General features: G+C 41.8%; 1 protein-coding gene across 13 annotated transcripts in view; it reads left to right on the top strand.

Annotated features, from left to right (window-relative positions):
* LOC122882395 (neuron navigator 1-like) overlaps positions 1–26,310 on the top strand; it is a 106,237-nt gene that overhangs the window by 49,850 nt on the left and 30,077 nt on the right. For all 13 annotated transcript variants that reach the window (XM_044209711.1, XM_044209721.1, XM_044209720.1 and 10 more), the window contains one exon: positions 1,350–1,673. In XM_044209711.1, the coding sequence (XP_044065646.1) occupies positions 1,350–1,673 (324 nt within the window). The remainder of the gene's footprint in view (positions 1–1,349; positions 1,674–26,310) is intronic.

The following is a 26,310-nucleotide window of genomic DNA, read 5'->3' as shown; positions in this document are numbered from 1 at the left end:
CTGACTTCAAAGCCGACCCTGCCAATGCACACTCACGACTCATACTCATACACACAAGACATGCAATAATGCCGTGATTAAGGGTATGTGAGCATTTGTGTGTCCTATCCCTTCCTCTGCTTCCTGTCTTTCGTTGACCGATTCTGATTGCATTCAGCACGTCTTCATGTTTTGTCCTTGAGAGCTTCCCCTCTGTCTGCCTGTCTGTGCGTCTCCTGCCATGTATTCTCTCTCAGTCCCTCAGTGGGAGCTCCCTACATGAAGAGTAAATCAGCAGATGGTTCCCTGCTGGAATACATTTCCTTTGCCATTCATACTTTTTTATCGTACTGTAATAACCTTGAATCACTCCCCACTGTCCCCGAAGACATATTCTGCTTTGAGGCCTACAGGCTGTCCGCGGGAGTTTCCCGTGCAAACAAGATGTCATATTTCCTGTGAAAAACAAGTGTTTAGAGTGTGAGATTTGCATGAATAAAACAAATGGATTGGTGAGTAAGCATTGTTTTGTCTACACATATTTTCCCTGATATATACTGTATGCATAACAAGCAGAAAGCCTGTGAAAATCCATTCTAACAAGACGTGTAGCATCCTCTCTCTCATCCTCTCTCCACTTCTTTCCTGCCTGTTTTATGTTAGCGGTTGCACATTTCATGTGAAAATGTCTCCATTGATGGTTTTTGTGGAGATGATTCTGTATCCTGCAGACAAGATTATTTTTAATGTACCAGGCAAATGCACGTACTGTCACACAGTTTGACAGCCAGTAACTTTTAATATGCTCACCACAGACACTAAGCAGTGATGTGCTGTGCTGCTTTAACACAGGGAATGCATGATATTGTGATGTTAGTGATACTGATATTTGTAGACTCACACAAATATGCACCTGCAGAAAGTGACAGTGCTATGCATTTTTAAGCAGAGCACAGAGGAGCATAAAGGCATGTTTGCTGGCAGGAAAATAACATGAAAACACACACACGCACAAATATTACTTATTCATGTGTACAAATAAACAAAGGCACACTGCACGCACATACACAGACACCTGGAAACCAACTAATCCCTAAGCCCTTTTAAAATCAGTATAGGGCTTTATACACTGTGGTCCCACTGAGAGAAGAGGATGCAGGGTGAGGAGAGGAGGAAAGATGATTGGATGGAGGAAGCAGATCCTAAGCTCTTCTGAGGAAAAAAAGAGGAAATGACACATAGATGGTCACTTCCTGTCTGTTAAAACTGTGTCTGACCTTTTCAACCCTTTAGGGGAGCACATTGCTGTGAATATTTCTTATTTTCACCACCTAAGAACCCTAAAACGTGTCCTCTTTTTCATTCCATAGCTGTGTGGAGGGGACAATGTGCTACGACAGCGATGAAGCTGCTGCGTTCTCAATTTCCAGTCTATCAAATCGCTCCTCTCCATTGTCATGGCGCCAGGGTCAAGCCAGCCCCCGTCTGCAAGCTGGTGACGCTCCGTCCACAGGTAACACCCAGTCAGATGTTCCCCTCCGGATCAGCCACACATCACGTATCCAACTCATCGAAGCACTGGACGACTCAGATCCGTCCCTCCTGAAGGGAGATTACCTCAGCAACAGCGACCTCGGCGGGAAGAGCCCAAACGAGGATGATGAAGACGATGATATTGATGATCTGGGGAATGGGTAAGTTGTGTTTTTAGCCCTGCTTCATTAACCCCAGTAGCATAAAGAATATTTCATGACCTCATGACGCTGCAGTCTGCAGGAACCAGGACACTTGTGTCTCATTCATGGTCTTAGCATTGCGTGTGAGGTGAATCCTGCCAACTGTTACAACCCCACAGCTGCAGTCAGGCCTGAATTTTGTGGTTTACCAGCACAACAAGCCTTGATCAGTCCCTCTATAATGCATCACAAGCCCCCCTCATAGTGTCTGCCTTGACACTGGCAGCTGTAGCCCCCCTGGTGCAGCTGGCTCTGCCATAGTCAGAAAACAGCCCCTCTGGCAGAGTCCGGGAATGATGTCACAATCATCGAGCCCCCTTGCAGAGATCATCCTGTCAAATTCAGCTGCAAGCCCGCCAGCTTTGCCAGCAGGTTTCCATGTGGAGGACCCCTCGCAGCGTTGGCTCACCAGAGCCCCCCTGGCAGAGCTAGAATGCAGGATGTCTTTGGAAAACTGGTAACTCATTCTGCTTAGCCAAAGTGGGATCAGTCAGAGCTGTCAAGGTCAGAATGAGTTGTGCTTTAAACTAGCCATGGATTTCTTGGATCAAAAGATTTAATGTTGAGATCACATTGGAAAACAAAACGAAAACTATTTCAGCTTGGTTTATCAGAAATGTTCATCTGCGTGTTTTTCTGTGTTGTGTAGTGGTTGTTAACCGGGTGGTGTATGTCTTTGAAGCTTTGTTCTAGTCCTGTAATTGGAACATCTTGGAAGGTATTGTTTCTCACATCCCATACACACACCTTTCTGTGCAGTTCACACAGCACAGCTGGCTGTCTCCACGTGGCCGTGGCAGCAAAGACTGAGCAGTTTACAGGAAGAGGGTCTCTAACCCTCATTTGTTATCTGCTATAAAATAGTCTAGAGAGGAATCATACCAATCATGTTAATGTGAATGTGTTTGGGTGTTATTGATGATGATAACATGATGAACCAAAAAGATTGTGTATTGTGCCTTTGTGAACATTGTTTTTCTTTGACAACTGAAACTGAATCAGAGGGACAGGTCATGAGAGAGAGCATGCTGGTAGCTGCTGTTAGTGTTCAAATTGTTATTTAGCTGCCTGAGTCTCAGTGAGTCTGTCTCAGTAAGACAACACATTCCCTTGTGACTGGATGACCAATCGAGAAGAATGACATTAATTAAGTTGCATATCAATAGACAAATAGAAGAAATTAAGTTTAGAGGGTCTATTGAAGAATGACCTAAATTGTGTTCCCTGGACTTCCTTGGATAGTTTTGGAGTACTTGCAGCCCATGTCCCAATATGAGGAGGTATGACACAACAATTTTAACTCAGTTGCACACACAGCATCATGTTTCACTGACCAACTCTAAGCACAGCGAAGAAAAACACATTATCTCATTGTAAACTATGATTCTGGCAGCGTGTGTGTGTGTGTGTGTAAAGCTACAGAGCTCTTCCAGCCAAACTAAAAAAATAATTCCTCTGCTGGCCACAGCCTGACATCTCCATGGTAACCACAAAAATGCACCCCCAGTCACCAGGAAATCAATTGCAACACACTTCAGGTCCCTGTAGCGTTATTGTGTATCTGTGGTTGTACAGGTTTACATTGGGCTTTGTGTGAGGAGGCAAACAAAAGGCAACATTTGTTGGCAGGCTAAAGGAAAAAGATTCCTTGAAAGGATTTGTGAAAATTGTACATTGTTACATTTTTGTTGAAATTGTGTCATAGAGATGTTGAATGGCTGCAACTAAAGATTATTTTCATCATTGACTAATCTGTCGAATATTTATCCTATAAAACAAATTGTTTATTCTATAAAATGTCCAAATATAGTGAAATATACCCCTGACAAAGTGGCATCTTCAAGATATTTAATTTACAATGATAGAAAATAGAGAAAAGCAGCAAATCCTCACCTTTGTTAAACTATTGATCTATTATCAAAATTATTTTTTTTGTTGATCGACTAATGTCTTTATCAACTTTTCATTTTAGTGTTCATTGAATCATTTATATGGCCATTTCAAGTCTGTAGGCTGTGGTGCGGTGCCTGCTGCAGCCTATTATGTCTTTACCACTAGAGGGCAGGCAAGTGCTGCTGTTTCCTCTTTCCTTGCTGCTCTCCACCCTATCAACTTGAAGTAGCCCCATGCTTTATTACTCTCCTTTATCTCATAATTTATTACACATACTCATCCATTATACATAGCAGCACTACCCCTGTCATACAGAGGTCACACTACACTACCATATCTCATCCCAGCATATATAATACATAGGATTTCCACACATACATTATGCATATACAAATACACATACATATGCAAATACACACATGTTCTTTGTTTGGGTTGTAGTGTAGTCCTCATCACTTTGTTCTGTTAAATTGTGAGGAAACGGTGTCTTAAAATAATAGAGTTTGGCCATTAACATATCTGGATGAGATGGATTTGATTCATCATGGGTCTCACTGTGACTCACTTGAATTATACTGTATAGGCATGACTCACATTCACATACAAAGGTAAGTTTACTGTGACTGTACCGTGACCTGCCTGACACACAGACTCTATACACTCACACACACACACACACAGAGTCAGGACCCCTTATGTCAGTTATCTGTTTCCTGTGCTTTTCTAGCTCGGGCCTCTGCTTGTCTGATGAGTACCACATACATCTAGAACCAGACCCCACCCAGTATCCCCACGCACTCTTACTCACACACGTCATTCTCACCGGGAAACAGCGGGAGGGGGGACGATGAGGAGGTCATTCCCCTGAGTGTGTGTGTGTGTGTGTGTGTGTGTGTGTGAACGTAAACAGTAATAAGGTGTAGTCCAATGTAGGTTGTGGATTTACACTTTGGAAACTGTGACAATTTTAGAGGTTAGGACTTAAATCTGGATTAATCAGTATTTGTTTTATATGAACAATATATTAAGTGACTGTAATGTTAAACGTGAAAGAGGGTGCTGGCAATAATAAACCTACAATTATCAAACCTGCAGCTCTACAGACATTTTTAAGTCTATTTTAGTTTGTTGTTTTTGATTTTATGGCCCATGGTACACCTCAGTCTCAGCCGTTTTTAGAAAACAAGCTCTGATAATGCTACCTGCTCAGCACCAAACGACAGGCAAACAAAGTTAGCAAAAAGCAGCTGAAGAAAATCGAACATCTTGCAAGATAAAGACCCAAATGTTTTTCTCAGGAGTTAGTAGAGACAAAACAGACATACTAGGTCAGACACAAAGGACTGCACTGGGATGATAATGTTGCTTCATGTCTGCTAGATGTGACCTGCGCATTAGGGAAGCTGATTGGTTGATCCAACATCCTGTTGAGAAATTTTGGCATACATTTCAGCGCACTGCCAGAAACAATCTTCTAGCAGAGCATAAGAAAGTAAATTCCTCTTCAAGGCACTTTAGTTTGTTACCCATCTTGTCCTTGTCTCATCCATTTACGATGACAAATCCAAATTCTTTCACGTTTGTTTCACAGATGTATATTGTTTTGTTTTCACTGTCATTGGGGTGAAATTGATTTCCGTTTCCTGATTTCTTCTATATTTTCTTTACATTGTGGTTTGATACACGGGGCACTGCTTTCTAGTTGACACGTATGTTATACGCCCAAGAGACTTCCATCTTAAAGAAAGATTTCACCACTGGAAAGACAGTACTTTCATAAATCTGGGCTGTCTGTGCAGTAGGAAGTCGCAAACAGTTTCAAAATTGGTGCTATATCACCAGAGAAAACAGAGAAAAATGGCTGTGATATCCTCTTTCGCTACAAACATTGTAATGATACAAAGCTGGTTGAAAATTGGCAAAGTTTCCCTTTAAGTAGGCATTTGTTTTAAAATGATAGCTATAACAACTTCATATGGTGATAACTTGTCAGGCCTTTGTGTATGACAGCTTGGTTTGGAGTTTTTCTGCCTACTAGTGGCCAAAAAATGGTGAGTGAAGCTTTAAATAAGAGTTCACAGGACAGTATATAATCTATATCCCTCAACAACCTCTATTAACCAGTAGGAATTGCAGCTGTATCACCTCATCTGTGTTACTGCTTCCACATTTCTCCCATTCCCAAAAGATTGGATGCCTGTGATTGACACAAACAATACAGTCAGATTTTCATAATAGAGACAAGCGAGCAGTCCACTGTGTAGAGAAGACACCACAAAGCGCAACAGGGTAAATGCTATGCTTTGTCATTGGCTTGTTTCTCTTGAACAACACTTATCAGTCTTGTTGAGTGTGTGAAAGTGCATAGGGAGGAAATGGGGTGTGTCTTGATGCAAGAGTAATGGCTCTGTGTGTTTGTGATTTTATGGCAAACCTGCCTACCAGTCTACATACAGTACGTACCTGAGCCTCCTCTGGGCTTGATACCCGGTATTGATTGCTATTGTTGTCGTTTAAGTGGTGATAATGGGCTCAACGTGTACATATGCATGTACTGACGATTGGATGAGTGTATGGCTTGTTTTCTGCCATACTTGGCGCAGGCGCTTTTGTTTCTGGATGGTAGAGCTCCTATCCTCAACGACCTCCCATTAGTAAACGCACAGTCTCCATGGTTACGCTGTGAGACAAGCTGGTTCACTGCACTAAATATCTGAATTATGAAAACATTTGTTTAGAGCAGGACAAATGTGCGCACACACACACACTATGTTCCCTGAAGCTTTTCTGAGTTTGAGTGTTTTGATTTTGTGCTGTCTGCTTTCTAGAAAAGCAGAAGTCAGCTGGTTGCTCTTAGTGTCAGTCCAGCACAGTACAGGGAACTGAAACATAAAGAGGAACATTTTAAAAGAGAAGCAATCTGTTTTGAACACAGAAGATGCCTGAAATAAGCTTTGATGTCATCAGTAGTTACTTCATCCTCATGCCTGCCATTAAATGTTTGGTGTTATTCAAACACTGGCAGTCATTATCTGGCCCTTAACTGATGGCTGTCTGACTGTATCGATGGTTAAGCACTTCTAATTAGGTGTAACTCCTAGACCTTGTCATTGCCTTTAAACCTTATCTCCCTCCAGTGGCACAGGGTAGTTAATGACGACCACACGTGTGTGTGTGTGTGTGTGTGTGTGTGTGTGTGTGTGGTTGGTTGGGTGTAGAGAGCAGTCTTATTCCTCTTAGGTCAAGTTCAATCCTGCTGTACTCTGACCCCATCTACTGGCCAAAAACTGGAACCTCTCTCACACACACACACAGAGACCCTAATGCAGCCTGACACATCTGATTAATGAATTCCTCTTCTCACATCTGGATCTGATTTACATTACAGGTGATGGATCTGCTCACTCACTCACGCTCTCTTTATCTCTCTCTCCCTCACACATACACACACACACATACACACACACACAAACCTCCTGATGTGATCCTCAGTGGACACACCCAGGGCTTCCCTCTTGCTAAGAGCCAGATCTTTACACTATGACTCATACTGCGGTCCAGTTACAGACCCCCTCCCAAAAAACAGCACAGCGCTCTCCGCTGACCCAGACGCAGTCACAACATGTGCTGAGATCAAAAAATGGGCAAACTTGCATTATTGCTGAGTGACTTTTAAGACTCATTTTCAGGATTTTGGGACACACAGTGGGAAAATAGAGACATTTTAGATTATTTTAATTTCTTTTCTCAGTGTAGCTCAAAATATGGGAATATCTGGTCTACATATCTGATGGCAATTGAATAATTTGACTGGTTATGGTTTGCTGTTGTGTGAGCATATCTAGAATTTGTATCAAAAGCTCTTGAGCAACTTACCTCTCTTCTAAGTCACTTTTACCTTGATATTTATGTTGAACTCTGAACTAGGTCATTCTCAATGTATACTTATGAGGTATGGATTATGCCATTAAAAGATTGTACCAGTAATTTTGCATGTTTAGCCCATTTACTGCTAGCTATTTTGCAAACCATGCTGGAGTGTTTGACATTATCTTTATCTATTTTTCCAAGCAGCCATTGGTTCCACACCTTTTCCATATGTTATGAAAAGCAGTTGGCATATCCATGAAAGCTGTGGCATGCATCACAGTAAATGTCAAGTCTACATTCATCTTTGTCAAAGTTATGTAATTGTGGTGAGGTAACAGACTTTTAAAATTAATCTGGACTTAGATTGTATTACTATGTAACAATAACGGAGATCTGAAAAGCAAATGGATGCAGACTTGAAGTTTACTGTGAAGGATTACACAACTCAAGCAAGTTTCAAGAGTCAGCCTGTTTATCTTCATACCATACGGAAATGAACAGTTGCCTGAAAAGTAAGAAAAGACATATTCAAAAATCAGAAAATCTACAGCATTCATTGGAAAATGGTCAACAGCATGATTTGTAGTTAAGGAACTTATTGGTATGGTCCTTTAAGATGAATTCACTATTTTGCAAAAAAAAAAAAGGCCTCTATTTCTCCACTGCATGCTATCACAAAAATGTAGATGTAAATTTCTGCATCAAGATTTCTCCCTTTCTCACCATGTCTTTCTCTCTGTCTGTATGACATTGTGTGTCAGAGACGATTCACATGAAAAGTTGATGAGAGGCAGACTGAGGTGGGGTTCAGGAGGGTGATGGGGCGTGTGTTGTTCTTGTCATTCACTACCTGCTCCTCTCTGGGCTTCTCTGGCTCTGTGCGGCGCTCTTTTGGCTCTATCTGCTCAGTGCAGCGTGTAATCAATTACTTTTCCTGTCATTATGAAGGGAACTTGACTGAGTGGAGGAGTGCGCTCTTTCTTTGTTCCAGCACGTGTAGGCAAAACACTGGAGAGAACACCCATGGAGAACACACACACAGCCATTCACCATGATCACATGAGCATATATGAACAGAGTCATATGGAGATTACTTTGTCATTCTGTATTGTAGTCTACATGCAGTTTGAGAGGCTTTTCAGTTTTATTTTGAGTTAAAAAAAATCACAAAAGCTTACTGCACCATAGTATAATTACATTTAGTTCATGTCTAGTAGCTTTGTATTTGAATATATTGTTTATCTGCCTGGCTATTTTTCTCAGGGATGATGTAACCGGCTCCCACTGTAACAGCAGGGCGCCGCTGACAAACAATAAAGACATTAATCTGTTTGTCGGCTAAAGTGGCACAAACACACACCTATCCACACATGCACTCATATACACATATAGAGGCGTACACACACAAATACACAAACACATTAAAAGATTTAACAGAGTAACATATGGGGCTGCAGGGGGATTTTCAGTCCTAGAAACCCCCTGACACCTCCTATTTCACTGAGAACAACGTCTTTATGTACCTTTTTTATTCTTTTGTGTTTGCTGAGGTTGTGTGAGTCATCACGGTTTCATTATTAACCTTCTTAAATCACTATCATTACACTACAGTACATAGTTTACTTTTAGAAATAAGACTTACTTTTAGTGAATAAGACTTTCTTGTAATTGTCAGTTAATCCTCTGTGACTTTCACTGTTGCTAAAGAAAATATTTGCTGTACTTTCTTTCTTTTCGTCACCCTCTTTTCTGTCCATGTCTCCCTCTGTCTGTCCTCACACACGTACAGTTACACACAAACACTAGTGTTAATGTCCAAGCTGACTGCAGTCAGTTGTTACAGGAATGCTTGACTTATGTCAAGGATATGTTTAGTTTGACTACAGGCCATTTCGTTATTGTGAAACGCACTGATGTTGAGCAACAAACACATGTTCTGGATCGGAGCTTGGGAACTACACTTACATCCCTCAACAGATTTTCCCACATCCTGCTTTGGAATGAAAGAAAAGTTTGGGAAAGTCAAGAAAGCCAGTCTTTTCTCTGCTTCCTTGCTGTCTTTTCCTTGAACTTCTACAGCATACATGCTGTGTGAGTGTGTGTGAAAGATTAGTTACTTTCTTTGGACCGATGAGCAGTTAGCGCCTGCCATCAGTGTATGAATGTGTGTGAATGGGGTGAATGTGATATGTAGTGTGAAGCACTTTGAGTAGCTAGTACAGTCCATTTACCATTCATATTCCCAATATGACTACTCTCTCTCTTGAAAACCATGTCATTTAACTTCACCCATCCAAACGCCAAAACCACTGCCACGGCTACTGTTGCCTAGACGCCGCCCCCCTGCTGTGGCCTGGTAAATCTCTATGGAGACGCCATGGCATAATCCTCGCTAATCCCTGGCTTCCTCTTATGGCAGGGTTGGAAAAGAATAAGAGAACTAAGGGACTTGGTCAGCAGACTGCAAGAACAAGGGGGCGTGGATGGGGGGGTTAAGATGGCCATGGTGTGTATGTCTGTGCGCATGTGGAGGACCCCCACGTAGTTCAGAGGGATGTGTTACCATGTCAACAATATGAGCGTGCAAAGGAAATAAACGGAGTGTGTGAGTGGACTCAGCTTCTTAACTTACAGAGGTTAAAATGTCACGACTTCTGCCAGATGACCAATTTCACCCAATTTCCTCTAAGGAAAGAGACCAGTCCTTTTTATTATGATATAATCCCACCTGACCTATACAAGAGATAAAAAGGAGGAAATGACCTGAAAACAACAGCTAATGGTGAACATGATGCTAAACCAACAAGCATAGATATGAACCATATAGACTGACATCATTCAGTCAACAAACCTTTGCTTTTAAGACTTTGGAGGAAGGCTTCAGATTGAATTTGTTACTGGTCTATGAAGACTGCAACAAAGAAATGTGGATGCACAAGACATTTATTTGAACAATGCAATAAAATATGATATGGTTAATATATTAAGGGTTGGTTAAACTACTAAATCTACTAGTTTTACCATCTTAAATCCTTCTAGCTTTTTTTTAGCTCTTTATACAAATCCTAGATAGATGCCACAGCAGACCAAAAGTAAGCTGTAAACTGATGTAAGCTAGTATGTGGACCTTGAGTTAAGATTTTTAGCCACTAGGGATGGCAATGGCGGTCGGCCGGCCCACTACTTCGGTCCAGACTGAAATATCTCAACAACTATTGGATGGGTTTATAAGAGATTTTCTACAGACATTCATGGTTCCCAGAGGATGTATCCTGTTGACTTTGGTGATTCTCTAACTTTTTGTCTAGCGTCACATTCAGGTTCACATTTGTGGATTTGAGTGAAATGTCTTAACAACTATTGGATGGATTGCAATGAAATTTGTTACAGACATTTATGTTCCCCACAGGATAAATTATAATCGCTTTGGTGATCAACTGACTTTTCATCTAGCGTCATCAACAGGTCTAATTTTTAATTTGTCCAATACTTTGGTACTTTGGTTTATGACCAAACACCTGCAAAACTAATGACATTCCTGTCAGCCTCAGCTTACTTTTTGTTTAGTGCCAGTTAGCAAATGTAAGCATGCTAACATGTTATGCTAAGATGGATGGCAAGGTAAACATTTTACCTTCTAAACATCAGCATGTTAGCATTGTCATTAGCATGCTGACTTTAGCATTTAGCTCAAGCCACCACTGTGTAGTACAGGCTCACAGAGCCACTAGCATGGCTGTTGATGCTTAGCCCTTTTTTTCTATTACTATTTATTTTAAGGTTAAACAATAAACTCAACTGTTCTTAGCGTGTTCTGTGGATTATCAAGAGTAAAAGGGACACATGATGTTGCTGATTAATATTTTGAATTTAGTTTTATGCTGTGAGCGCTATAAGTGAAATTCCTTTAATTTGTATTATATTTAGGAGGCAACAGAAATCTCAGAGGTGGGTATCTCAAATCCTGGATAGATAAAAAAGAATAAAATATAGACTCTGTGCATGGCTAGATATCACCAGTGGCAAGTGAGGACATATGTTTTTGTTTGGGTGAACAAACCCTTTTAAAGTGCATTTGTCGTGCAGTTTTGTTGTATGTAAAATATTGTTGTCAGTGTTAAGAGTACATTTCTTGTTATCAAGGGAGTTTGAGGAAATGATCAGGTGCATTCCTGAAGGTTGGTTCCCACAGTAAAAGACAGGCCCGCCCACGCACATACACACACACACATTCCCACTAAGCTAACTAACTCTCTGTCATTCATACACTCTCTCTACATGTATACAGCCTTTAAAGTACATGCTTAGTTCCTCAATAGGGGGTAAATTAAACTGCATGGTTAAGGACAAGCTTTTGGGAGCTTTGGATGGAAGCCGCCTCAAATATACGCTACACACATGCTCACAAACACGCACACACATACATACAATATGCACAGTAGAGCTGAGCCTTGGAAGGTTAACAGTGGGGTGTGACGGGGGTTTGTAATGCGCATAACAATTAACCCTGCCTCCCTCCCATTGACTCCCACCGTGTTATTCTCTGGAGTTGTTTTGACATTAGTCACACACTTTTCTTTCTGCCCTCCCTCCATCATTCTCCCTTCCTGTTCTCCTCATTACACCATCTCTTAATCTCATCCTTTCCTCTATGCACCAATGCTCCCAACAGTGAACATATCCTCATTATTTTCCCAGGAGACTTAAGCTGAACTGGCTGCAGAAACCTGTTGAGTTATATCAGAATCAGAAATCAGAATCAGAAATACTTTATTGATCCCCGTAGGGAAACTCTTTGTTACAGTAGCTCGCCTTTACGTCAGTGCACACAGGAGAAAACGATATTATACACTATAAACAGGTCAGAAATAAATAAATTAAGTAACATGTTGGTATAAGTATAAGATAAACTAAGTGTCGAGTACCAAGTGGGTTTACTGGTAGATGGTGAAGTACAGTATAAATACAATGTCACTAATTATGTAATAAATAATAGTAAAAGCGGAGGTGCATGTACTGTCGAGAGTAAATTTGAACTCTTTAGAACGTTGGCTGTTATTTGTTGTTCTTCTTGTTCCTCTTGTTCGTCTCTGTCTCTTAAAAGACAAAAGCATCTTTGAAGTCAAGTTTCTGAGCAGTTCCACTTCATATTGTTCTCAGCATACTAGACCTTGAGAATAGTATCCTCTCCAAGCAAGAGCCTAATTAGATGCTTTTGGTGGTCCTGACATGGAGGGTCCCTCAATTAACCACAAGAGCACCTTTTCAGACTGGGTCAGGTCATGTTTTCTGGGTTTTTAAAACCTTGGCCTGTTGTTAGTGAGGTACTAGACCAAGCATGCAGGCTGCTATACAAACTATGGTTTGACTCTTCCTCTGGGGGAGGAGGTTATTTGCCGGAAAATCTGACAAAAGAATGTGTGTGTGTGTGTGTGTGTGTGTGTGTTAACCGAGTCTTTTTACATATTTACATATCTGAGTACACATTCTGAGATTGAGATACAGGTTTGAGTCATACACAATAAATTTTGTTCAACCATGTTGTAAGTCAGTTCAAATCTGTGTGTGTGTGTGTGTGTGTGTGTGTGTGTGTGTGTGTGTGTGTGTGTGTGTGTGTGTGTGTGTAAAAGAGTGTGGACAGGAAGAGAGTGAGAAAAGCAAGTGTTGTAGTGTGAACGTTTTTGAGTGAAGGGGCAAAAGAAGACATTCCAGGCTGAGAGTTAAAGAGAATAGAGAAAATGTAAGTTGCTACATTAATGTTGCTACATTAATTTATTTGTGTGATCATGAAGAGGAGTATTTCGGTCTGATAAATCTGTGTGAGGGAGGTGTTTTATGGTTGTGGTTTAGCAAGTGTTGCATGTGCATCTGTGTGTCTGTGTGTGTTTCTGGTCTGATAAGGGGGATGAGTTTTCCCAGGTCGCTCAGCAGAGGAGTGACAGGTTCCCAGGGTCATATGGATGACCCTGCCTGTATGCTGTCATTACACAGTTACATCACTACCTAATTATACTGGGCTACTGCATCAACACAGACGCTGAAAACAAGTACTGTGGTCTTAGATACTGAGTGAAAAGAGACACTCTTTGATGAGGACAAGCAAATAAATAGAGAGGGAGACAGAGGGCATGTCTGGACATGAGTCAGTGGTCAAAGTAAAAGCTAGCCAAGCAGACGCAGAGCGCTTTCCAACTACCCTTTCCAGAAACTCGGATGAGAGTTGACATAAATAAAAGCAAAGCCTCACACTGATTTAAGGAGGATTGCAAGTGTGTGTGTGTGTGTGAATGTGGGAGTGTTTGTGTTCATGTGTGCACACAGAAACTGTTTTCCTTTCTTTTTCTTAGTAACGCTGGGCAACAACGGTGGCATCGGCTCCACACACCTGCAGTTCAGCATGCCAATGTGCCAATCAGACCCCCACACACACACACACACACACACACACACACACACACACACACACCCTGTGTGCCCACCTCGCCCTGCATGGTACGGGTGAGCAGTAGCCTGAAGAATCCTGTCTTTGTTCCCTCCGCACTTAAAAAGAGTGTGTTAATGATCTCTTTTTTCTCTCTCTGTGGGTGTTTTCCAATCTCTCTATTTCTATCTCTTGTCTTTCTTTCTCGAGCACTCACTACTGAAAAGATAGTGTTAATTATCTCCATCTTCCCCATCCTCTGTCTGTCTCGCTCTTTCTCACCCTTCATTCATTTATTGAACAGACCAAGCAGAGAGGCAGATCTATTCACTGGGGTCCACTCAGTGCTTAAAGTGTTTAAACACCACTGGATGTTGTGAGGGGGCAGAGCTCGGGGGAGTGGATACATGATACCCACTCTATTCCTCTGCAAGCCTCCAATAGCCAATACACACTCTGTTACAATAGAAACACTAGAGTCATTTACCCTCCCTGCTTCATTACATCCTGATTGAGGCTTATTTATGCCACCGTTGGTTTGGCTACTAGCCAGCATTTCTTCTAGACAGTGGCCGACTGTTGAAAGATGTGTAATAAATCAACGTTTCCATTTTTTTATTTCAGAGAGATATCTATGTGTTGTTATGGTCTCCCAATAATAAAGCCCATATTATTTAAAGTTTTGCTGTGATATTTAATAACCATTTTATCGTTGGACAAAGGTTGAAAGTATTTAAGTACATTTGCGCAGGTACTGTACTGAAGTTTTAAGGTACTTTACTGAAGTATATCCTTTATATGCCACTTTATACTTATGCAGCTCTACATTTCACAGGAAAATGTTGTACTCTTTACTACACTATATTTATCTGACAGCTGACATCACTGTTTACATTGTAGATTAAGATTTTACACACAAAACATATGACCGGACTGTAACATATAATGCATCGTTACAGATTAAACTATCCAACCATATGAAATAGTTAAAATTAGCTCCACCTCCACTAGCTATAGCATTAAAATGAAAACCATTTACAATAAGCCATCAGGTCTGCAATTTTAATAAATAGATATTGGTCTAGATACTTTGCATCTCTTTTCCAGAAGTTATGCCTTAAAGTGCTAAAAAGGCCAAGCAAGATATACTGAAGCAGGATGTATCCCAGCCAAAGGCATTTTTCACTCCCTGGCAACCCAAAGTTTGTTCTTACAAATGGCTTATTACTGATATAAAGCAAGAATAAATGATTAACCATTAGTAGTTAGTGAAAAATGAAAGCAGGGCTTTTAGTGAAACATTTTCACATCGTGTCATTGATACTTTTACTTAAGTAAAGGATCTAATTACTTCTTACACCACTGTCATACTGTATATTGTAAACCAGAATTCAAATGAATGCGAGCCTTCACTAGCATTGACTTGGTATCAGAGGGTTGAGTGAGCAGAGTCAGTGGGCTGTATTGTGTGTTGATAAGAGATTCGAGAGTGTGAAAATGTCTTTGACATGTCGCTTTAGAGAATGTGATGACTGCGGGTTTTTTTATCCTGCGGCTGAATGCGCGTTAAAGCTGTATGCGCTTTTGGAAAAGGCACAGCTGGTCGCGATCAGTGAAACGGGGGCCGGAGGAGGAGGAATTATTTGGGGTGTTGCCTTTCTATCCATGCCTTCCACCCGTGCTCATCGCCTCCCTCCCTCCCTCCCTCCGTGAGCGTGTGTGTGAGAGAGAGAGAGAGAGAGAGAGAGAGAGAGAGAGAAAGAGAGAGAGAGAGAGTGTGTGTGTCAGAGTGGAGGCACTGCGGGAGTGGGTCAGTCAGTTAACGCTGCTGACTCTTACAGGCGGTTCCCCGGTTATCTTCTCTTGCTTCAGGGCCGTAGCGGCGGGATATGTTAAACGGGAACAAAGCGGCGTGAAAGCTGGACGGTTGAAGAATGAGCGGGCGCGTGCTGAACGGGAAAATGCTGCAGCTCCCGGCTCCGCAGCGCGCGGGGAGGACAATGCACTTTCTGTCAAGGTAATGGGTGAGACCGGAGCCTGCATGTGACCGAGAATACCGGATGAGAAGCTAATTGACACACTGGTGACATTGCTTTACATTATGTAAACGCGATACAAATGCGAGGTTTCTGAGAGCGGTGAATGGGTTGTTGAAGCTCCGGCGGAGCCAGTGCGTTAAAAAGCCAGCAGCATGTCTCATTGATAAAACTCCAACAGCTGCATGGTGGCATGTTTCATTATTGTGACTGGCATGCGCTCAGATTAGGCAGTTATAGGATATTGTATTTCAGTCTAGACTCCGAGTAAAGAATGGCCTTTTGGTGGGCGTTTAGATGGAGCTATAGTCTACATAGTATAGCACAGACCTCAATGCGGAAAACCATATGTTGAATCAGCATCTTTTATTGTCGGTTAATTACTGTATAGACTATGAGAGGCAGCATCTAAAAAGCAGGATGATATCCCTGCCTTAGCCTAAAAGGAATCTATGTCAAAGGAAACACATTACTGCAAATCCTCTGATGAGAATAGAGTGCTAATGGATGTGAATGCTGCATGTGTACGCGCATAATGTGCGTGCGCGCCTTAAGTGTTTCTGTATTTTACGGTCGGCTGGCACATTGTTTTAAGCTGCGTGAGATGACAACTGGTTTGCTGGTGTGTTGGTGGTCAGTCAGCAGAGGCAGGTATGTATGAGTGTGTGTGGGTGGGTGTGTTCGCATTGATCCGCTGCAGGACCGGACCGCATTCAACTGAACGGCTGACCTACATTTTGAAAGACGCCTTCACCCTGTATATATGCTGTGATTGGGTGAACAGCAGCAAGCCTCCTCCTTATCATCTTTATACCCAAGCCATGTGAGAATTATCTAATTGTATGTCTTAACGTGTGGGCTAATATAGGCCAATTGATATGAGTAGGCTGTTGATGGTGACTGAGGAAATGTAGCTGCATAAAAAGATTTGTATTTGTGATATAACATAGACAAGTAATGTGTTGATAATTATTTGCTGGAATAATCATGGAGTTAACTTGCTCTATAGACACTTTACGACAACATGCTCTTATTGATTCACTTTGTGTGTGTGTGTGTGTGTGTAGGAGAGGGGTTTGGGGCGCTGGTGGGGGTCAGGTTTGCTCTTTAAGGTCGACTGACCCCTGTAGCATCCATCAACCTTTTATGTAACCCCATTAGAGCAGAGTGGCCTGATATCAGGGCATTAGACACACACAAGGCACTTACACAAACCCAATAGACACAAACACTCGCAATCCAACCAAAGGCAGACACACACACATTTTCAGTTTTGAGTCCCAGAGCACCAACTAGGGTGTTTGAGTTGGACAGGTATGCGTAAACAGACTGGCTGTCAAAAGACTGATAAACTATATGATCGTAGCCAGAGGTTGTATTAGTAAATGTGTGAGTCTGTGCACATGTAAGCCTGTTTGTGGGTGTAAAAGTATGTGTGTGCGCAATGAAACATTAAACATGCATCATTAGCTAACTGGTTCCAGGCAACACAAAGATTTGATCAACTCTGTTAGTCATATTGAAACAAATCCAACATCAACTTAGTGTCTGTCCCTATGTGTGTGTGTGTGTGTGTGTGTGTGTGTGTGTGTGTGTTGTCATCTGAACAATATACAAAAAGCCTTCTCAGCATGACCTGCCCCTATCTAGATCCACCCCTGATTAACAACATCCTCATCCAAAAAGCTGATCTGCAAGATGGTGACATCACTCATTAATGTGTGTCACACCCGAATCCTCTCAGTTTCTTTTAATGAGATAAAAATGGAGCATCGGCCCCTGTGATGCTGACCAGGCTCATGTCATAGCTGATGTCATTTAGCATTGCATGGGAAGTGTTGGTCACGGGTATAACACCAGCTCTGATTGGTTGAATGCTTTGACAGCTTCCTGCTATCAGCTGCATCATTGGAGACCCAGCATAGTAAATTAAAGCTGAAATCCATAATGTTTTCAATTAATAAATCATAATTCTATTCATCTGTATGACGGAGTGCAGTGAAACGGCACAGTCACCACGCTATTGAGAAATGTTGATCAGGTTTGTCAGGAGGCACCTGTCAGCTGACAGTGCCAATGCCCTCTAGCTTTGACATTTTAGTAAATAAAGTGTTTGTTATTTATGTTACCTGGTCGGTTGAGGACATTTTTACTGCACACCAACAACAATGAGGCATAACACCAAGATTCTCTGTCATCTTTGCTGTTTGAAGATGTAGAAAGTTTCAGCTTCCAAACAACATTGTTTTCATCACAAACACACAAAGGTTGTCTATGTGCTGGACTTAAGGACTCAGGGTCAAAGGTAGATTAAGATGTTTTGGAAACACACTTTGCTGATTCAGACACTGGATGAGTTAGAAGGTTCAACAGCCTGTTGACAGTGTTATCACACCCACATGAATCATGAACAGGACTTTAATAATCTTCAGCACACAAACATGTCCACACAAGTGCAGATACATTTGAAAACACAGATAAGGTGAAAAAGCTGTCTGTCTGCACAGGCGTGTTTTAAAAAAGATTCCTGTTCACATAGAGACGGCAGAGTAATCAAAAACATTTAAATCTCTTCAACTGTGCATGTGCAGGCCACTTGATGCAGCAGCTGACCAACCAGACCACATGACAATTTATATGTCTGAAATTTTCAAAAAAGGATGACTTTCTGCATCAACGCTGCCAACATTTTAAGATTTATTCACAAATGGCTTAATTTCGGTGGCCAAAAACCCCGGGTCAGTGTGCATGGAAAGCCAAAATGGAGAAAAACACATGGCCAAAGTAATTTCATGCGGCCACTGACTCTTGATGTTTTGCATTCAAGTGAACAGGTTTACTTGGTCTGCCTATAAGGTCATTAGTGAGACACGAAAGCGAAACAACAGATGCTTGTAACTTGTGCTTGTAAGACACATACACTTTTTTATTGCACACATAGGGGCCTGTGTTCACAAACAGAGCTCATATTTTCATGAGGTGGTGCCCCCCGTGGTTTAGCGAGTTTCTCTGTAACATCAAAACCAGAGAAGAACCTACAGCCACCTGATAGTGAAGTATTTTTCTAGGAAATGTAGAGTGAGTAAAAAGCTCAGACAATGTCCTGCATTGAAACTTTCAGAGCTTTCTTTGAGTTAAATGGAAAGTGAGACGATTCCTCCGGTTTGTGTTGGGGCAACTTAAGGCTGCAGATTTTATTGGAACCTCTGGATCCGTGTGTGTCTCTGTGCACTCGTGCGATGGCATGCATATATGTGTCTGCATATGTTGGAGGATTAGGGAGTGGAACCCCAGAATACACTCGCTGGAATGTGAAGTGTGTGTGTTTTGAGCAGCCCGACGGCAAGGAATGTCTCCCAAACTCACTGTAACAACTTTAAGTGGCATGACCAGAGTGCGTCTGTTATGAGTGACAGCAGGTGATGGGTGCGTGCTCATGCAGGGTGCGCCCCGAGGACTGTTGGTCACCACCACATGTGTTCACGTATGCAAATAAGCCCAAAAACGCACACACATACAGTGACCTGTCTGTCCCCTCCACAGCATGGGAGTAATGTGTGTGTTTTAATAGGTGTCTGCTTTATCTCAGTCAGAAGAAGTGAAAGAGTATCTCTGCTCCAGTCAATGGGCCTTTTCATTCTTTTTTGTTCAGGTGGTGTTTGGACAACCTTTGGCAGGTGCTTAGTGATGTTCCACTCTGATCTGTAGTCTCTGTGAAGCTTGATTTGATTTAAACAAAAGCTTTGCAATCACATTTGATTCACATGTTCTCACTTTGTGCTTTCTCTATCTTTCTCTCCATCTATTTCTTTCTGTCCATCTCTTTCTGTCTAAACATATCTACTATTTTCTTACACCCAAAACTGACTTAAGAGATGCTGCTTGGCCTCTAAAGTACCATCAGCCCACAGTCCACTGATCCCCTCCAGTCAGCACATTTAACATCTCACAGCATTGTGGAAACTGACTACTGTTGTCTCTACTAATCTGGGAGATTAACACATAATCAAGTGGGGGCATTAGTTGATTAGCTGTCGTCATCAGAAAATACAGAACTGACCATAACATTCAAGGCATCATTTTTTTAACATGACAGATTATTTGTGTAGGAAGAGGATTCCCTCTGAAATTGTATTTACGGGTCTGTGCCAGTTGTTCTGACTGAGGCATTTGGTAGCCATGTTGAGCCACTGCCCTTTTTCCCATGGCTCACATCATGCTGACATCATAGTTCCTCCATCTGCTATATGTGCATCAGTGTGTGTATGACAGTGTGTGCTGGACAGAGTTAGTTTCCTATTGTGATGCATTTGATAGTGCTGCAAACACTGACGGTATCCTCATTACTGTAAATCCTATCACTATTAGATTTCTCAGTTAATATCAGTAATTAAACTTGGTTCTGCGCAAAATTTTTCCTTTCTAAAACCCAACAGGTTACTTGTATCGTATTTCACTCTGTTGTGTTGTCGTTGACATGTCTGGAGGGAGGCCAGAGGTAATTCTACCCCAGGATCCAACCCCTGTCCTGGGCCTCTGTGCGACAGGGTTCCCCTTGTGAGCTCCTCCCCAGTTCTTAGCCTGTGAGTTGGGGCTGGGAAGCGCTCCACACTGCACCCCAGACTGAACTACTTATGGAGGTGATTTAAACGGCCGTTCCACCTTGTCCCAGGAGTGCTGTCCTTCTTCTGCTTCCTGCTCTCTTAGAGAAGAAAGGGACTTTGGGAGAAACTCAGGGTACTTTGAGGGTCATGGGGTATTGGGTCATATAAGAGCTCTGCTGGTCACCAACTAACACTAAATGTTTTAATATCTTCTGTAATCTAACACTCTTTGGCCCAATTTGTCATGCTCTTTACATTAAGAACATAAAATCCCTTTGTGGAAAAATTGTTAAACAGTTTTCTCCCATTCTTATTTAGAAATGAATGCTTTAATTTATGCTAAATAAGTTCAGAAGGCATTGTTTGTATTGTGACTGCATTCAAAGCCCTGCATCAGCCTTGTTTGGACTAGGGGCCAGTAACCTTTAAACTTTAACCCTATTTGAGCTGAGTAAGAAGAAAATAAATACAAAGAAGAAGAGTATGTGTGTGCTGCCTCTCAAGCAATCATCTGCGCACCTCTCCCAGATCTACTGTTTTCCTTTTTGGGGCTTACAGTATGAGAAGATCAAGATGACCCCGTTGGTGTCAGCATGATCAACAGTCATACAATTTTTGGTTCCAAGAGTATTTCACCACTCAAAGTTCCTTATATGAAGCTCAGAGACTTCCAACGTTTCGACTGTCCTGTTTTATTTCACGGGGATGAAGTAGTTCAGAGCCAAGTTGACGCTCAGCTGCAATGTGTTGAACTCTGAGCAAACCTCGTCCGTCCACCCTGGGGAGGTCAGGAGGAGAGAAGAGATTCAGAGATAAATTTGCGGTCTGGGGCGAATTTCGCTGTAGTATTTTTTCTTAAGCTGTACAGTTTTCTCTCTGTCCATCTATCTCCACCCCCCCTCCACACTCTTTTACTGACCAGGATTCCTGATGCGTCTGAGTGCCTTTTCAGTGCTTTAACTTTCCATCCAGAAAGCCTGAAGCATTTGTAGAATATGTCCCCATCCTTGTGAGGACGACTTGGAAGAATTTAGTACCTCAATATTCTTCTACACACAGACACACACCTTAGAGCCAGCAATACGCAGCCTGGCTGGTTTAGTGTAACCCTCAGCGTAGCAGTGACTTGAGCAAAGCTGCGATTCCCACCAGCTACTAACATCACACACTTCTGACAGCTAATTCAAGCTTCACTCCAGGGGACAATGGTAATTTAGTGCATCTGATGTGTATGTGTTTGTGTGTGTCTATGTGTATACAGTATGTGTGTGTGTGTTTGTGTCCTAAACCCTGAGGCCATTGCTGTCAGGGAAATGCCTGTCAAAGGCACAACAGGGTTTCTCCTCTGCGATGGCCATTTAGGGATGTGACCTCCTATTTCCCCTCCATGGACTCACACTCACACAAACACACACACACACATATACATGCATACAGCACCTCTAGCGGACGCCCCTGGCCTGCCCTGATCCTGGTGGCAGATGGAATTAGCAGTAATTACGAGCTCATTAACTTCAGCCTGTCTTGTAATCCCCCTGTAATGCCCAAATACTGCTGTGTGTGTGTATGTACGTGCATGTGTGTGTACAGAGGACTGTCCAAGCAGCTATTGTTCACACACAATGTTCCATTCCACATCATGGAAATGGGATGGAGAGGAAATAATAAATAACGCTGAAGAGGAAATTAATTTCTCTGTTTAGTGTGTACCCAAAGACGGGCTGCTTGCACAATCTAGTTTTTAATTGGGTCTTGTCAATGATTTACTGTAAGTGGTTAACAATACAACTCAGCAGAGAACCTGTATTGGGTAGCTAATTAAAAGCCATTTTTAATGACACATTTGTTGCTAATTACTCTACAAATGCCCCAAGCGCCCAGACAACAACATGGTGTCATAAAAAAGTGGTAGAATAAGTCATTTACCAGTGAGATTAAAGGTCAGCACGGCACATATAGCAGTGTTTCTCTGATAAGAACATACCGTGACTCCAGGGGGCAGCAGATGTTTGATACTTTATGGAAATAAGCAGCTGAAATGACATTTGTAGTAAATCTGCCTACATGTTAAGTAAAATCATAGATAGGTAACATATACCATGATCACCGTAGCTACGGTATTACAGTCTGCAGTGGCTGGATGTTCACGCAATGTTATGTCTTTACTGTACCTCGTGTGTCAGAGTTTGAGGCTTTCAAGATATAGTAAGGGCTTGGCCTGCAGAGGGAATTCTTTCACGGCCGTATATGGTGCTGCAGTGATGGATAATCCTATGCAGAAGAGTACGGCATCTTAAAAAATCAATGTGACCTACAGAATGATTTAAATGCTCATTCAGCCAGAAAGAACATTTCAATAACATCTCAAACTATCCTATTTCTACTCTCCATTTGATTGGAAAATTATTATTTTGTTGTGACAATCTGTTATATGCTTATAAGCCACCAAGGTGATTCACAGATCTGTGTGTATAAGAGTGTGTGTGTGTGTGTGTGTTTGTTTGTTTCCTGGTGATAAGCTGCTGAAGTGGTCCAGGGACCCATATTGTTAGCCATCTGTGCACACAAACCACATTCACCCTTTCTTTTGATCTTATCAGGTAAATACCCATCCACACATATTTGATGTGAGCTCAAGCACATAGGCAGCATACTTTTATTATAACATATATGAGGCTTAAATCAACTCTACAGCATTTTTTAAGTCTCCCAGATGGTCAGTGCAACCATGACTATGTTGGAGAGAAGAAACACTGACAATGGGTGTGGCCGGTCTTACTGCACTCCCCTGCAAATGAGTCATTTTGTTTTGTGAGAATGTGTGTGAATGTGTTTAAACCAGTGTCATTGTGCGTATTTGTGTATCTGTTGGGTTTACATCCTGTTTTATGTTTCCAGACTGAAACCTGTAGAGGATGTTGAAGCAGACAGCGAGTCATAATGTTGCTGTTGAATTTCTCATTTTCTTTTTATGGTTGACCTCTTAGTTCATCTTTTTTTGAACATAATACATAACATTGTGTATGCATCCATACACCTGCTGAATTTTTGTGGTGGGATGGTTGATTTCACTGGTTATTTCAGTTGGTTGTTTTTTGTGTCTCAGGCAGATGTGTCCTTTCAGGTGTCCCTCACCCATGACTTAGAAGCCAAGTCACCTGCTGTTTCTTCCTCTTCAAGCTGATTTAAAATCTATCTGCAAATACTGAATTGTACAGACAGCACAGACAATGCATCTCACCTTATTGTCATCTCTAGCACTAGTCACAGTCTCACATATTTAGTCTTTAGAGAATCTAATGACTTCAGCAGCCCTCTCATGCATGCCCCCTCTGGTTTCTGAGCCGACTGCCCAGTGCCAGTCTGGCAGTGCCCTACTTTCCATTTGCCTGAAAAGGCATCACTACAACCAGGAACCCGTCTGATTTAGCCATTTTGGGTTCTGCAATGTGACACTGTGGATTTTAATAGGAATGGAAAGTTCCTGTCCACTGTAGGACTGCAGAAACTTTCCATGCTTTTACACAAGTGGGAGAGACTGTGTCCAAATATCACCCTGAATAAAACGTGTTTAACCCCATGAGGGTACAATTACAATTACATTTGTACTATCATTCACAAGATCTAGAGCCTGTTTTACATTTCTGTTCCTCCTCATTGCATCCTTTCTACAAACTCTGTCTCCTCTACTAGCTAACACCTTTCAACTGTCCTCCATATTCTTCATCTTATCGGCTCCAATAAAGTCCAGCAAGGTCCAGCAGGTCTAATAGTAATGTCCTGCCAGCTCCTGATTGGCCAGATTGCATTAGCACTGTCACTAGCTTAAAGGTGCCCTGTGGAGTTTTCTTGTAAACAAGCAAAAGTTATGTTTACATTCATTGTTACTCACCAAAACGCACTGTGTGTATCCCTGAAGTCTAACAAAGGTGTCGGGTGCATTTCCTTCCTCATAAAACATTAGCGAACCCATTTAAAAAGTATTTTAAATGCAGCATAGTTTACATCCATGTGTACTAGCTTGTGGTATTCTTATTCACTGCCTTTGCTGGCACATTGCAGGATATCTTGGCCCGTTACCGCCACCTGTTGATCAGTGGAATAGTGTGACACCACAGGACTGTATTGCGTGTGTCCTCATGCATGAGATAAACAAAACAGGGATCCACTCATAGAAAAACAGCTCCATAGCGCTGCTAAAGGATTTAAAACTGCACAAAGAACCTTCAAGGTGATATTACTAAACATTCATAATCATTTCACCTCGCTGGTGGAATATTCTGATTTTGTTGCAGTGATGTATAATTAGATAACAAGATTGATAATGACATTTTGCTCCTCCTTGCTATTGATCTGTTATTTAGTGGCAGACTTAAGTGCACCAACATTCTCTATAATGTGCATTGACTATTGATCAGGTAATTGCTTAAATTGTTTTTTATTAATCCTTTCTGTGTAGGACAGTAAGTCTGTCTCCTTCCATAATCACTACCCATCTTCTGATCATGCAGTAAAGTCAAAAATGACTTCATTGGTTCTAAAGGTTCAATTCTACTCGCCCCAATGCAGGACAGTGTCAGCATCACATTCCTCTAAATGGCCTCCATGCAGTTTTAACTAATGTTTGTTTAGATGGAACAGCTTATCAACCAATGCTGTTAAGTCTGCTCCTTGAGGCTGGCAAGACTCCCAACTCCCAGCAAACACTGCTCCCACAAACCACAGGCAAAGCTGCTTTGTCTCTGCAGTGGATTTTTCTTCCTTCTCAATCTAGTGTGTTTCTCTCACTTTCTATCTCCCATCCCTCAACCTCAGAGAGGTCAGAGGGAGGAGAGGAGAAGATGAGACAGAGGGAGAAGGGACTGCAGAACTCTTATAATGAGCAGCAAAAAAGACCATTCACATTGAGATCAGAGCAATTAGCTCCATAGTCTGAATAGTGGAGGAACACAGAAGCCTGTTAATAAAAGCCGACTATTAAGCTCAGCAGCAGCTATTCAACTAATCTCTTGATAGTTTGAGAGGCTCAGTGTTTGTGTGGGTGTGCCGGTCCTCTCTGCAGACTACGAGGAACAAAGAAATCATGTCTCTGTGAAAGGAGAATGTTGTTTATATTGACCACCATGACATTTATGAGTCTGGAAAATGAAAATGAAATATTCAAACCATTTAAAATATTCTGCAGCTTTCATAAAATTCTCACTCTCTGAGAGATGACAGATGACTAAGTTTGCTCTGGACTCATTGTGGCTTCTCTTTTCAGAGGTGCAGTTATAATTTCATGAGTGAAGACAGAGTAGGAAACCACTTGTGTGCAGCTGGCTCGGGATGACAGAATACAGTGTGTCCATGTGGCATATTCTCAGCTCAGTGGGATGCTGCATTTTGCACATGGTGCACAGAAAAGAATCATCGGTCAGGTGGAAGTGAAGTTTAATAAAGCGCATCTCAGATTAATTGACATTTATTGCAGCCTTAATCGAATCAACATTGATATTCATTTTGCTCATGAAAATACAGTCATATCATAGCATTTTTCAGTGTCCTGATCCTTCTCCTCCAGCTGTGTTCTTTAGCATGAGATCAGGTCTAAAGTCACAATAGGCCATTAGCAGGACATACAGATGTGGTTTTTGGCCATGGTTTGCACTGTGTACTTTAATAACATCATACAATAATGTAATTTAATTAAACCATAATGTCATTCATTACATCTTGCATGTTGTTGACAAGCAATTCAGATTCTCCATGGTGTCTGTAGCTGGCTGGTG

This window comes from Siniperca chuatsi, linkage group LG10 (assembly GCF_020085105.1).
Source record: "Siniperca chuatsi isolate FFG_IHB_CAS linkage group LG10, ASM2008510v1, whole genome shotgun sequence".
NCBI classification, from domain to species: domain Eukaryota; kingdom Metazoa; phylum Chordata; class Actinopteri; order Centrarchiformes; family Sinipercidae; genus Siniperca; species Siniperca chuatsi.
This window is presented reverse-complemented; position numbering and strand designations above follow the sequence as displayed.